The sequence below is a fragment of the Hyaena hyaena genome, unplaced genomic scaffold (assembly GCF_003009895.1).
Source record: "Hyaena hyaena isolate Hyena2069 unplaced genomic scaffold, ASM300989v1 scaffold_59, whole genome shotgun sequence".
Classification (NCBI taxonomy): domain Eukaryota; kingdom Metazoa; phylum Chordata; class Mammalia; order Carnivora; family Hyaenidae; genus Hyaena; species Hyaena hyaena.
In genome coordinates, this window is record NW_024080691.1 from 263,596 (window position 1) to 277,120 (window position 13,525).

General features: G+C 36.1%; 1 protein-coding gene across 3 annotated transcripts in view; it reads left to right on the top strand.

Moving 5' to 3' along the window:
- The first annotated feature begins 7,035 nt into the window (after positions 1 to 7,035).
- Positions 7,036 to 13,525, top strand: part of DLG2 (discs large MAGUK scaffold protein 2) — a 1,380,463-nt gene continuing 1,373,973 nt past the window's right edge. For all 3 annotated transcript variants that reach the window (XM_039231798.1, XM_039231799.1, XM_039231801.1), the window contains exon 1: positions 7,036 to 7,092. In XM_039231798.1, the coding sequence (XP_039087729.1) occupies positions 7,051 to 7,092 (42 nt within the window). In that variant the 5' untranslated portion in view covers positions 7,036 to 7,050. The remainder of the gene's footprint in view (positions 7,093 to 13,525) is intronic.

A 13,525-nucleotide genomic window follows, 5' to 3' on the forward strand; every position in this document is an offset into this window, starting at 1 on the left:
TCTTCCTAATTTTGCAGACTCGTTTTGGTACAGAAATAACTTCACCTACAGGTGAGTGTGAGGACACCAGCTGAATGGGGTTTGACAGTTCTGAGTCTGGAAAGGGTTCATCAGTGCAGTCTCTGCCAGCTGAGGACAACATCATTAAAGACTGTAGGAGTCCTCAGTCGCCAAAGCTATGGGTGTCTGAAGTGGAGATGAGTGCTGTTGGGATCTTTAATGGTGATGGCTTCCAGGGTCCCCCTGATTTCTTTTTCTTCCTTATGAAATGTCATAGCCAATGGTATACCTCTTGTTTCCAGGTCTAGCTCATGGGTGCACTTGAACTGGCACTGGTGTCACCTGTGGAGTAGCATGGAGTCAGGTTCTGGAGATTGACCATGTGTTCAGTGATTATATCTCTAGGGTCTGGTGTGTAGTACAGGAATTTATGGATTAATTGTGGATATAGGGTCTGAAGTACAGGCTCACATGGAGCAATAGCAGCACTGGGATCTGAGGTGAAGGCAAACCTCAGGTGGCAATGTTTAGTGTCTGAAGTGCAGGTTGTGGTGTGATCATGGAGCTAGGATCTGAAGCATGGGTGTGCACGGAGTAGCTCCAGCTCTGAGTTCTGGGGCATGTGCAGAACTGGAAGAAATGGCTGACCTGGTTCTTGGCTGGCACAACAGCAGCTCTTTCTTCTTGTGTAGCTAGTCTCAATTATTCTACTGTGTTTTGCTGCATGTTCTTAATTAGAATTGTGAGTTCTCCCAGGGCTATTTTCATTCATGGATAGCTATCTAATTATTTTTGCATAGGGACAAAAGCTGGTATCGCCTACTCTGCCACCTTGCTGATGTCACCCTTACACACACACTTCTGATCTTTGAACAGCCTCCTCTCTATTCTCTGGAAAGGTGTTTTTGAACATTCTCCACTGCCTTCAAACCTCAGATATTCTCTGTCCCTGTTCTTCTTAGCAGATGACTTTGCCTTCAACTGCATAGAGAAAATAAAGACCATCATACAGGAAAGTCTTAACTTTGGCACCAAAACAAAACAAAAATAAAAGCTGATGGCTTTCCTCACCCTCTTTTTTCCCCCTACTACAAAGGGAGTGCCACCTTAAGTACCAAAAGTCATTGATTCCATGTGCATTCTGTATCTTAATCTTCCTACTCCTTCAGGAGCACCAGCAAGTGTTTCTCTCTGCTCAGTTCTTCACCCTTCTCTCTACTTTCTCATAACAATTTAAATATGTTCAAGCCTCTCCCATCTTATAAATAAATAAACAAACAAATAAACAAATACATAAATAAAGGGAAAACTTCTCCTAATCATATTCCATATCAATTCCATATCACACTACTCCCTAGTCTCCTTCCTTCTTCACATACAACCTGTTTAGGATAACCACCACTTTCCCTTGTGTCCATTTTCTTATTTTCCACACCAACTCTGACTCATTAATATGGCATATGCTTCACCACTACATGAAAATGGGTGTCATAACTGCTATCATTATCTAACAATCATTTCTATATCCTCACCCCACCAGACTTCTTAGCAGATTCCAAACATCTGAGCTCTCCCCATCATGAAACACTCTGACTCCTTAGCTTCTGTCTTCAGTTTGTCTTTTCATTTCAACGTTTCCTTCCCTTTATTGGCTCTCCCTTTAGTCTCAGATCTTTATGTGCCTGATCTCCTCAAGCCTCAAACATACATCCCCCAGTTTTTTAATTCCACACTTTTTCTAGGTTTTCTTTGTTAATTCCTATGACATTTATTACATCTCCATGACAGTGACTTCCCAATCTTTCTTTAATGTACATACCTTCTCTGAGCGGAATTAAACAGTGCCTTAAAAAGTCATACACCATGATCAATGTGTGACTTGGTTTCTAAACCTTAGCTTACATGAAAACCCACAAGGAGCAGGGCTTGTTTACAGAGATTCCTGAGCTACAAACATAGAGCTTCTGTCTGGTGGGTCGGGGGTATGATCTGAAATGTTGCATTCTAAGAAATTCCTAGCTTTTGCTGATCCTGCTAGTTGAAGGACCACACTTTGAGAACCATTGCTTGACACTCCAGAGTAGGAATTGGCAAACTACAAACTAAAAACCATTTTTACATTTTAAATGCTTGAAAAAAAATCAAGAATAATATTTCCTGACATGTGAACATTATATGAAATTCAAATTTTAATGTATATTAATAAAGTTTTATTGGAACACATTATGCAATGTCTGTGGCTGTTTTCTCACTACAACATCAAAGTTGAGTAGTTGTAATAGAATTATCAGTTGTGACAGTGATCATATGGCTTGCAAGTATAAAATATTCACTATCTGGTCCTTTACAGAACCAGCAGCTGACCCTGCTTTAAATAATTCTCAACCTAGCTTCACATTAGAATCACCTGAGAAGTTTTATAAAATACTGGTGCCTAGGTTCTGTCTCCTGAGATTCTGATATAATTGGTCGTCTGTAATACAATCTAGTGGATCCTTAACATTTAAACATATCTTATCTGTCCTAATTAAATACAACAAAAAACAAGCAAACCTACCAAAGTTATTCTGCGTGTAAGAAACCTACCAAAGTTACTCTGTATATAAGAAAGAACTAGACACTATGACTTCCTTATTTCATATTTAAGTGAAATTTTGTCCAGATATATGAATTATTTGTCCATATTAACAGACATTGTTGCTGTTATTATAAACAGGAGACAGAGAGAGAAATGCAAACTAAATATATGTAGATGTCACATTCTAAATTAAGTGCTTAAGGTAAAAATTGACAAGAATCAACTTTACTTGATAGCTACCTTTTCATCTAAGAAACAAAGTAGTTGGCCTGTGTTAAAGGCCATGCTTTAAGAAAAATATATTACACACTAGACTTGCATGGATTCTAGGGGGATGTCTACCCTATAGGAAGTACTCAGGAGCTAACATCCTCAGGAATAGTTACATTTCCATTCCTTGTGTCATGATCAATAGGCAAATCCCCTCACAGCTCCCTTCCTGTGTCTTTTTTTCTCTCCTTTACTGAGAGAGGATAGTTGGATAAATAGTTCATTGTAGGTGAGGCCCCTGTAGTATATAGACAGTGTAAAAGGAAAAATGAAAGGAATAATGTCTGATTTCCCTTTCTTTCTAAGCCTCCTCCCAATCACCAGTGATGAACACTGTCAAAATTTACACACACACACCCCTCTACCACAATTATATATAAATATGTATACAAATATAGGCTCATACTATACAAACTCTTCTTTTATGTTTACGCAACCTTCTCTTATGTTTAAGATTGTAACTTGACTATCTCTTGATATAAGAATTTGTACATGTACCTCATATTTTTCTAATAATTGCATAGTATCCTGTGGTACAGATAAATTGTAATTTTACAGACAAGTCTTGTGTTAATGGATATTTATAATACATATGTATATATGTGTATGCGTATTTCTATCTCTATGTCTACATCTATCTGGTATAAATTCCCAGGAGTCCAGGTTGAATCAATACATCAAAGAGAATCTGTCTTTTAAAATATTTCATAGATTTGATGCCCTTTATAAAGTCTTAGTCATTAGTACTTGATACATCAATTTAAAAAATCTTTTCTAATTTTTATTCTTTTCCCTAAATATGAAGGACGTGGAACATTTTAAATATTTTGTGGTCTTTTTGTGAACTACCACTTTATGTTCTTTACCTCTTTTTAAATTCAGTTTCATACTTTTTCTTAGTGAGTTATGAAAATTCTTTGTATTTTTAGGAAATATTCCATTGAATATGTTGCATTTTTCCCATTTTGCCATTTGTCATTGTGTATATACTTTAGCCAACCAGAAGTTTTATATTTTTATATAGTCACAGTTGTTTATTTTATCTTATATGGCTTCAGGTTTCTCCACTCCATTATTACATATCAAAACCAAAACCAAGTCTGTTTTCTTCTAATATGTTTATTACTTCAATTCTTATACTTAAATTTTGATCCATCTAGACTGTTTCACTGATGGGATTTATCTTTAATCTTCTCAATGACACTAGGAGTGAAGTATTATCCCCATTTTAGACATCTCCATTTTATAAACGGTAAAAGAGAGGATCTGAGGTGGAAGTAGTTTTCCAGGACTCCTTGCTCATGAGTATTGGAACCTAAATTTACTATGCTGTATCAAAATATATCATTTTGATATATCATTTATTATATACAAATATATTATAGAATTTATATTATCTTTTAGCCAGTTAACATTTCCTTCTACCATAGCAAATGCTATTCTTTTAGTAGGTACATTGTCCTGTTGAACTCTGCCTAAAAATAGGGAATACTTTTAGTGGGACATTGTCATTGTGGTTGGTGCTTTTCCTGCACTGAGAGGATAGTTGGATCTATAAAATGAGAATAGTAAGTCAGCAGTCCTAATATAGTTAGGCAAATTAGGCAGTAAATCTACAGGTTTGGCTCAGGTCCTTACCAGGATACTATGGGGGAAGATAGGTATACAGAGGAGTTTTAAGCAGATCTTCAACGTAAGAATAGACTTTCTTTAGAATGTACATACATTGGGGCCCCTGAGTGGCTCATTCTATTAATGATTGGTTTGGGTCATGATCCTGAGGTTTGTGGGTTGAGCCCTGCATCAGGCTGTCTGCTGTCAGCATAGAGCCTGCTTCAAATCCTCTGTCCCCTTCTCTCTCTGCCCCTCCTCTGCTTGCGCTCCCTCTCTCAAAAATAACTAAACATTTAAAAAAAGAAAGTAAATACATTAACACTGTATCTGAAGTTTTTCAGAAGTTGTCCCTGATTGCCTCCCAGGAAAACCTACATGTGCTTTTTCACCTGTAACTTCGTTTTTGTTTAATTCTTCCCTGTAAATGGTTCTGAGATTTGTAACATTTCCCAGCTCCTTTCTGTTTCTTTTGGGACATCCAAATACCCTAGGGTCTATTAAAATAATAAAAAACGTGTTATAAAATTGATTTTCCCCTCCACAATCCCTAATTGGAAAAAAAACCACACTTAACAATACTTACTGACAGGTTAAAAAATTGGTTTTTAAGAATCTTCTACACCCCCAATAGAGAAAATGTGCTTTAAAATTCTAAGTTTTTCATGTTAGTGAGTTGCTATGTTTGGGCTTGTTTATCTGGAAGTAGCTGCAGGAAATGTGACCTGCTATGACCTCAGGGGAGAAAAGTGTTATGAACTGAAATGTTTGGTTTTGCACTTAAAGCCATTAATAAAAGTTGTGGAATGATGAGAGTTGGGCCTCCATGTTGATGTTTTAATGTCCTGGAAGTCCCTGGTTGTGCTGCAAGTGCTTACAATTTGTAATTACCTAGGCTCATATGACAGACGGAACTGGGAATCAAATTAAGTAGCTGCCTTCTCTTATGATGCTAGAGAATCTCCAGCTTAAGATAAGATTGCCTTTTTTCCTTCCTAAAAAAAGGCACAAACAATGACAGCCCAAAATAGCTATTTAGTCAGAACTGACGACACTTTCTGAATGCTTGTCATTAAGGGAGAAATAGAAAATCCTGATTTTCTTCTTCATTTAATTTCTCTCCCTTAAATACCTTGCTTCCTCCTGAAGCCACCTCACCTCATTGCCCAGGAGAAATGCCCAGTGGTTCTGACAGTACCTCAGCACCACTGCAGGCTCCAGAGGGGAGGTGGCTTATGCAAAACATATTAAAGAAAAATCCTAAAAGTCACTGCAGCTTTTTCTAGTGAGTTATGCTGATCTTCCCTGTTGCTGTAAGCTGATGGGGAACGTCGTGGCAAAGACATAACCACTCTTTTTCCTCCCACTATTTTTGCTGCAGTGAGAACTGTTCATTTCTGCTTGCATTTCACCAGATAGCTTTAGAATTCTAGCTGAGAATTAGGGCTTTCTAAGGCTGGAAATAAGAGTTTAGAACCTTAAATTGGACTTTGTCCTTTTGGCTCAGTAAAAATTGAGTTAATTTGCAGCCTCCGGTGCCTGACTGGAATGACAACAGACAGTGGGATCTGACGATGTTTTTGAATTAAGTTTTTTTTTCCCCGTATGGATTCATGGGGGCAGAAGCTTTTATTTTTCTCTCTTGCTCTTTCCCTCCCTGAGCCAGCTGAACATATTATTCAGCAGCAGTAACTACTGAATCTATGGTTATGTTATCCCCTGGAATTTTCTATCTTCATTCCAATCCCATCCTCTATATTGATTTTAATTTACCAATAAAGCTTAATTTTGGAAAAAATAGATGCAGTGTTTTGGTAACAAGCCTAGTAACTTTAGATATCTCTGGAAGATGTAACAGATATTACAGGACAGGGAAGAAAGAGAAGGTGGTATTTCTCAGGCATGTAACCACAGATCACCCCAGGGGAAGCCGGCTTACATTTAGGGGACTTTAAGAGACATGATCCTTTGGTCTTGTTCTTATTTCACATGAAAAAGCAGAATGAAATGTGTTTGCAGTGATTTGTAGTATTGGCCAAACAGGGTGCTGCATCAGAACAGCCTGGAATCTAGTGCAGAGCCCATATTAAACCTCCTAAGGAAAAGGGGTTTCCTCTTCATTTAGAGTCTACCCGGTGCAGTCCGCTGTAAAGTATCTAATAGGATAATACCAGGGCTCTCCAGAAATATAAGTAACTCATTGGTTAAATTTCATTCTTCACCTTTCCCCCCCCTCCTTCCTGAGTGAGCTCATTCCCCCCCTCCCGTTTTTTTTTTTTTTTTTTTTAAACCCAGTGATTTAAAATGCTAGAAGGAAAAGCAACTGAAGTCTTAACTTTCAGATGCTGAATTCTCAGCTAATTGAAATTACTGGGCACAATGCTATATATAGCCAATGAAGAGATTTTGAGCTCTCACTCAGTGCCTTCAAGACATGTCGTTTTGTAGTCAGAGAAAACAGAGATCAATGCATTTTCAAACTGACAGAGGGAACGGATGCTCCTTAGTAGCACATGCCCAGGATCGTGTGTGTGGGGCTTGCGCTGTGCTGAGAAGCTGAATACCGGTCCATATGCTCCTTATTTACTGCAATGTTCTTTGCATGTTACTGTGCACTCCGGACTAACGTGAAGGTAAGAGGAGGCGAGCCGGCAACTGGGCACAATATACATGTTAAACCAGCTGCAGAAAATGTCTACCTTGTGTAGCTTCAGGACTTTTCCGATTGCTGGCTGAGCAGGCAGATTATTACAGGTGGTTGCAAGGGCTTTGTTTTATTGTTGCCGAGCAGCCTCACTGGGGGAGCATGTTGGAAGCTGCTGTGAAGTGACCTTCAGGTTTAACTGTTTGTTATTCAGGTTCAGGCTCACAGTTGGGGGGTGGAGTTGGGGGAGGACAAGATGAACATTATTTAGGTAGGCCAGAACCAAGAAATCAGAGAAGATAAAAAGCTATACAGCATGCTTTAGATTAGGATTTAAAGTCTTTCTTTTAAAAAGTGCTGTGAGCTGCCTGTGCTCGTGCAGCTTAATTGATTAACAGCCGAGGATTAAATTTAGTGGTTCTAATGGCATTAGGATACGATCTGTGGGATATCTGACCATCCTGTTCATATAAACAAATTATTATCATTGGAAGTTGCTGATATTGATCATACAAATCCTCTGCTCGGGGTGGGCTCGTTGCTTCAGCTGCGTGGGCGCCACTGCCCCACCGCTGTCACCCCGCTGACATTCACTTGCTGTAGCTAATGAGCCTCCGAAGTTGAGCCTAAGTTTGGGAGATTTGCCCCTTGTCCGGAAGGACTGCGTTATTATTGGAGAGGTTTTCTGACACTGTTCATTCAGCAGTGAGCCAGACAGGCCAGCTGTGGAATTCCAGTTGCATAATTTAAGTGAATTACATCTCTGTTAGCTTTTTGAACTTGTGTTTCTTATTGAAGGAAGTCCAAAAATGATTGCCTTTCAGAAAAAAAAAAATTAAGGCAGTTAAGATTTAATACCTAAAATAAGAATCTTCAAAACATATCAATGTCAAGTGTTTTCCCCTTTTATTTTACTGGGGAGTATTTTTAATGTGTCTGGGCACTAAAGTTTTGTTTTCTGTGTTTACAAGTTTTATTAAAGTGCTCCCTGCTGCTCACTCTTTTGTAAGACTTTTTGTTTTCTATTTGAATTTCAAACAGTTAGTATTTATGTTTTGATGACCAATGCTTTTACAACTATAGCCTGACAGCATTCCATGGATCATTTCACAGAGTTCTACAGAATTTACTTTTTACTACTTTTAAGGTTGAAGTTAACCTTAAAAGTAGCAATCATTTTTTCCCCCATGCCTATGATGGATCTAGCAAACAAGATGCAAAGAAAGATATTTAAAAGCCTACTAGAGTGTGCCCAAATGTCAACTTGGCTTTCTCTGTCACCATTTCCTCTTCCTAATTATGGTGTATGGCATGCATTGTCCTGTAAGCTCAATGAATTGTAAATGATTTCCCTCCTTATATTTTTTGAAAGAACAAAGTGTTTAATTTTTTTCAGAGAAATTCCATAAATAATTTTAGATGAAGAGATAACAGTTGTTTTGATAGTCCGTTTTCATATTTCAGATGTGCAAGAAAACCTGAGTCCAAAGTTACTTTAATATGGGTTTTGGGATTTTTTTGTTTTGTTTTGTTTTTACTCATGACTATTGTCAGTGGTTTTTGAGTTGAACTGTAATTTTTCTCAGTTAAATTCATAAGCAAAGAAATGAAAAGATGTTTACCAACAACATCTTAATTCAGATGCCTTTTGGATAATACATTCTTAGTACTTTGGTTAGTCTGAACTTCAATGGAAGTTCAGAACGTGCACATTGCCACATACAACACATATAACCTTGCTTTGAGTTGTTTAACTCCAATTTTAAATGTGCTTAATTCCTTTCGATAAATAGTTCTTGAGCTTTCTTGTATAATTTTCTTTTCGGGTTATCTTTTCCTTCTGAGACAGCAATGTTTGCAAAAGAATTTACAACTCACTTGTGGTCTGATAGTTCATCAAATTGGCACAATAAAATCTTATCTGATATTTTTATTTTTTAATTTTTGTTTTATTTCAAGTTACATTTTAAAGTATTTGATTTTATTTCTTTGTGCCTAGAATTATTTATTTGTTTGGTTCTTGTAAAGTCTTTTTCATAGTGTATATAGCCTCTTAGGTTTACATGATTTAACATGATTGGTGTTACAGTGACCCAAAACTTTAAGGTGGTTAAGATTCAAAAAATAGAAACATCTCTTATTTATTTATTTTTTTCTACACAGAATAAGCCATAAATATCCCTTCTTTTGTTCTACAATGATTGTTTTGTTAAATGAACATTTATGATATAGTATAGTCAAAATAATTTTTTGAGAGTGGGATATTTCATTATATTTCATATATGTTTTTATGTAACACAGGCATTAAACTTGTGCTGAATATATATGCCATACATATGCATCTCTCTATATATAGTACACCCACAATATACATGTATATATAGTGCACACACACTCTACACACACACATAGAACTTACAGCTCTCAGAATGTGATTCATGGATCACCATTTATTCATTCATCTGTGAAAAGATTTTTGAAGGACACTTGTGATTTTTGCCCTATGCTGGAGTCTGGGAAACTAATATCAATAGAAAACAGTTTTTGCTTTCAAGAAGTTTACAGTCCTGGAAAGGCAACGGACATATGCACAAATAAGTGGTTTGAAATATTACAGGACTAGTAATGGAAGTCTTTACAGCGCATTGTAGAGACAAAACAAAACAGAACACTGGCCAATTTTACATGGACTGGTCAAGAAATGTTTCACTGTGAAGTCACCTCTGAGTTGAATCTTGACAGCTGATGGAGTTTTGCCAAGCAGCCTGAAGTAAAGAAGGCATACCAGGTAGAGGGAATGACAAAAACGTGGAAATAAGAAGTAGAGCACTTTGGAGAGCTGCAAATAGTTTGAAATGGATACAGCATGGGGTCTTGCAAGACTGAACAGTAAATTAATAGGGCAAAACAAATAAATGGGAGCTAAAGCCAATGCTGTGGGAATTGATCATCACAATCTAACTATTTAGAAATTGTGTTACTTGCCACCTATTTCTGGAAGGAGAGCTTTCTGAAGAAGGAAAGGAATGAAAACTTTTAATCAAAGGATATTATTTATATTCTGGGGTTGTTTTGTTGATGTTAGCTCTAAGTTGTTTGAATTTGATAAATATTCATATCATACTGACTTGGATTTATCTTTTAATTTTTTAAAGAATATGATTAGAACAATTTAATTTCAGACTGCTCACACCAAAAGGGGCAATGTGATCATTATATAGATGTATAAGTCATCATCTCAAATTGCTTATGTTGTACCAAAACTATGTCTTTGATAAGAAAGCATAAAAAGTTGTACCAGATGTCCATATCATCTTGTCTATAGAAATGGCTCTATTTTTGAAAGTAATGATACTGATAATAACATATCCAGATGATACTTTTTGTTTTTCTAAATAATTCTACGTTCCCCATCTTAATATTTCCCCTTTTCACCCTACTGCTCTAAACATACCCATTTACACACACAAATGCATAATCTCTGAAATATGAATGGCAAGTATTAGACCCATTTCAAAGATAAGAAAATTAAGATTGAGAAAAGAAATGACTAGTTCCTCTATTCCATACTGTGTCAGAAGCAAACCTAATATAGGGCTTAGATCTCTTGACCTAGTTTACTTTTACTTCTCATTCTAGTTAATCCTTCTGCCTGCCTCATAGATTCAAGAATTCTCTTATTTTTGAAATCCCTTGGGAGTAAATATAAGAACTTTTTTTTTAGAAAAAGAGTATACCGAAGTGATTTAAGTTTATTTATTCTGAGAGAGAGAGAGAGAGAGAGAGAGAGAGAGAGGCAGAGAGAGCTTAATTCAAGGCTTGATCTCACTGTTCATGAAATCATGACCTTAGCCAAGTTCAAGAGTCAGATGCTTAACTGACTGAGCCACCCAGCTGCCCCTGTAGCATAATGATTTTAAAGCATAGGTTTTTGGGATTCCAAAAGAACTATGTTTAAGTCTATTTTTCCCACTTATTATGCAGAAACTTTTTTTGCACAAAAATTTTTTGATCTACCTGAAATTCATTTTTTTTTCATTTGAAAAGTAGAAATATTAATAGCAATTGGGTTTTATAAGAATTATGTGAGATATGGCAGGTGAACAATGTAAAAAATCTTAGCATATAGTAAGTACTAAATCAATTTAACTCATAACTGATAAAGTTTAGGCCACTGAATAGACTTGCTTTCAGTAAAAATCATGTTAAGAAATTCTAGGAATTAAGCCCATTTAAAGAAATGGCTCAGATATAACATCCCCTTTTCCACCACTATTACCATCACTACCACACATGCACATAAAGTAGCATGTAAACTCCATGGAAACCAGGATTTCAGTTTGTTTTGTTCAAGTCTCTAAATCATCAGTATCAAGAACAATGCCAAGTACATAGTAAGTGCTCAATAAATATTTGTTAAATGATTGCAATAACTGAGTCCCAGATTTCTCTATATTTCCCCCCAGATTTGTTTATATTAATGCTTTTTAAATTATTTTGAGAGAAAGAAAAAGGGAAAACCATAAACTTTAAAGTCATTATATGCTTGGGATTAAATACTAGATTTGGTAATCACAAACCACAGACACTCAGTCACTCTTAGAGATCTGTGCAGCCAGGTTATAGAGCAAGGTTGGAGGGAAGCAATAATTCAAGCTAAAACAATTTATTGGATGCCTAACTACTATACTGCAATTCAGACATTCATCATGCTCATTTCTACCAGGTTTATTCAATGAAGTAATTCTTTTCTAGACACTGTACCCTTTTCTACCTCTGAGCACTTGCTAGAGCTATTTCCTGCAGTGGGAATCCCTTCTCTCTATGATCATGCTTGTCTCAATTGTGTTCTTCTTTTAAGAAACAGAACAGGGTGTCTATCTTCCAAGAAGCGGATACAGCCACATAACTTCCTTACTTTATCCCTCCTTTGACTTAATGAGTGCAATTTTTATGTCATTCATAGTGGTAGAACTTATATTGCCTTATGTCATCACTTGCCATTATTATCTTTCATTGCTAGGTAATTTTTACTATGTTTGGGTATCGCCCTCATGGAAACTAGATTTTAAGCATTTTGAGTACAAAAGCTATACACATTTTGTTCATTTTTTTCTTGTAGTTTGTATGTTGGGAATTTAAGAAAATGATGGAATGACTGATTGGAAGGTACACTTGTAGAAACCCCACCTCCTTATGTTACTGATGCCTACTCTTAGCTAGACTTCATGATACATCCCACATATTGATGCTTTTAATAAACACATTATTTTGTTGTAGGCAGAGCTTGGAGTCATGAATCAGAATGTGTGGACAGTTTGTGTAACACCTTTGGCTCATCCAAATCAGGAGTGGTCCCTCTCAGGGTTTCAGTTGAATAATTATCTCTTTCAGGAGGCCAATAATATAAGTCCCTCACTGGGCCCATATATTATGGCCTCCATATGGTGTGTACCTACTCAGTATATTGGGTTTGTAATACCTAAGCCTATTGATGTATTGGATTTATAATTTATAATGAGGCTCTTTAATTCAAAACTTAAAAAATTACAGGGAATTAATTAATAAAGAATAAACAGCACAGCAAACAATAGCAATAATAGCTAGCATTTGTTAAGTTCTTACCATAAGCCTTGGACGACAACAATAACTTGGCCCTTATTCATGTTTTCCAGTGACCTACAATATAAGAATTATTATACATTATTATTTTACATCATTATTATTTTACAGGTGAGGGAAACTGAAGTTTAGGTAACAAAAATAATTTGCCTGATGTCACACAAATATTAAGTGCCTGTGAAGTTAGCTTTTAAATAAGATCTGTTGTACCGTAAACCTTTCCTAAATAGGTAATATAAATATATGAACTATAACTTTTATCTTACATATACCTCAAATCTTTTTTTAATAAGGTAAGGAATTAAATAAATAATAAAATAGCATATGTTTTACATAGTCTGTCCTTACCATTCCTTCTCTTCACTTCTTTGTAGTAAATGATTGTTAGAGTCAGAGCATCAGGTTTTGTTCTGATTTTACATTCACTCAGTCACCAAATATTTAATGAGCATCTATTATGTGTCAGACATTGACCTAGTTGCTAAAAATACAGGGTGGAATAAAACAGACAATAAGCAGACAATATTCTCTATCCTTATAAAATTTAAATGCTAGTAAAGTAGATGGGCAGTAAAAGAGACAGTTAAGTAAAATGCATAGTGTATAATGGCAAATGCTGGAAAGAAATAGAGTATCAGAAATGTGAATGTGGAAAGGGGTTGAGGTTACAGTTTTTGATAAAGTGGTTAATGAGAGCCTCACTAGGTTGGTGCCTTTTTTAAATTATTATTTTTAATGTTTATTTAATTTTTTTTGAGAGAGAGAGACAGAGCATAAGCATGGGAGGGGAAGAGAGAGAG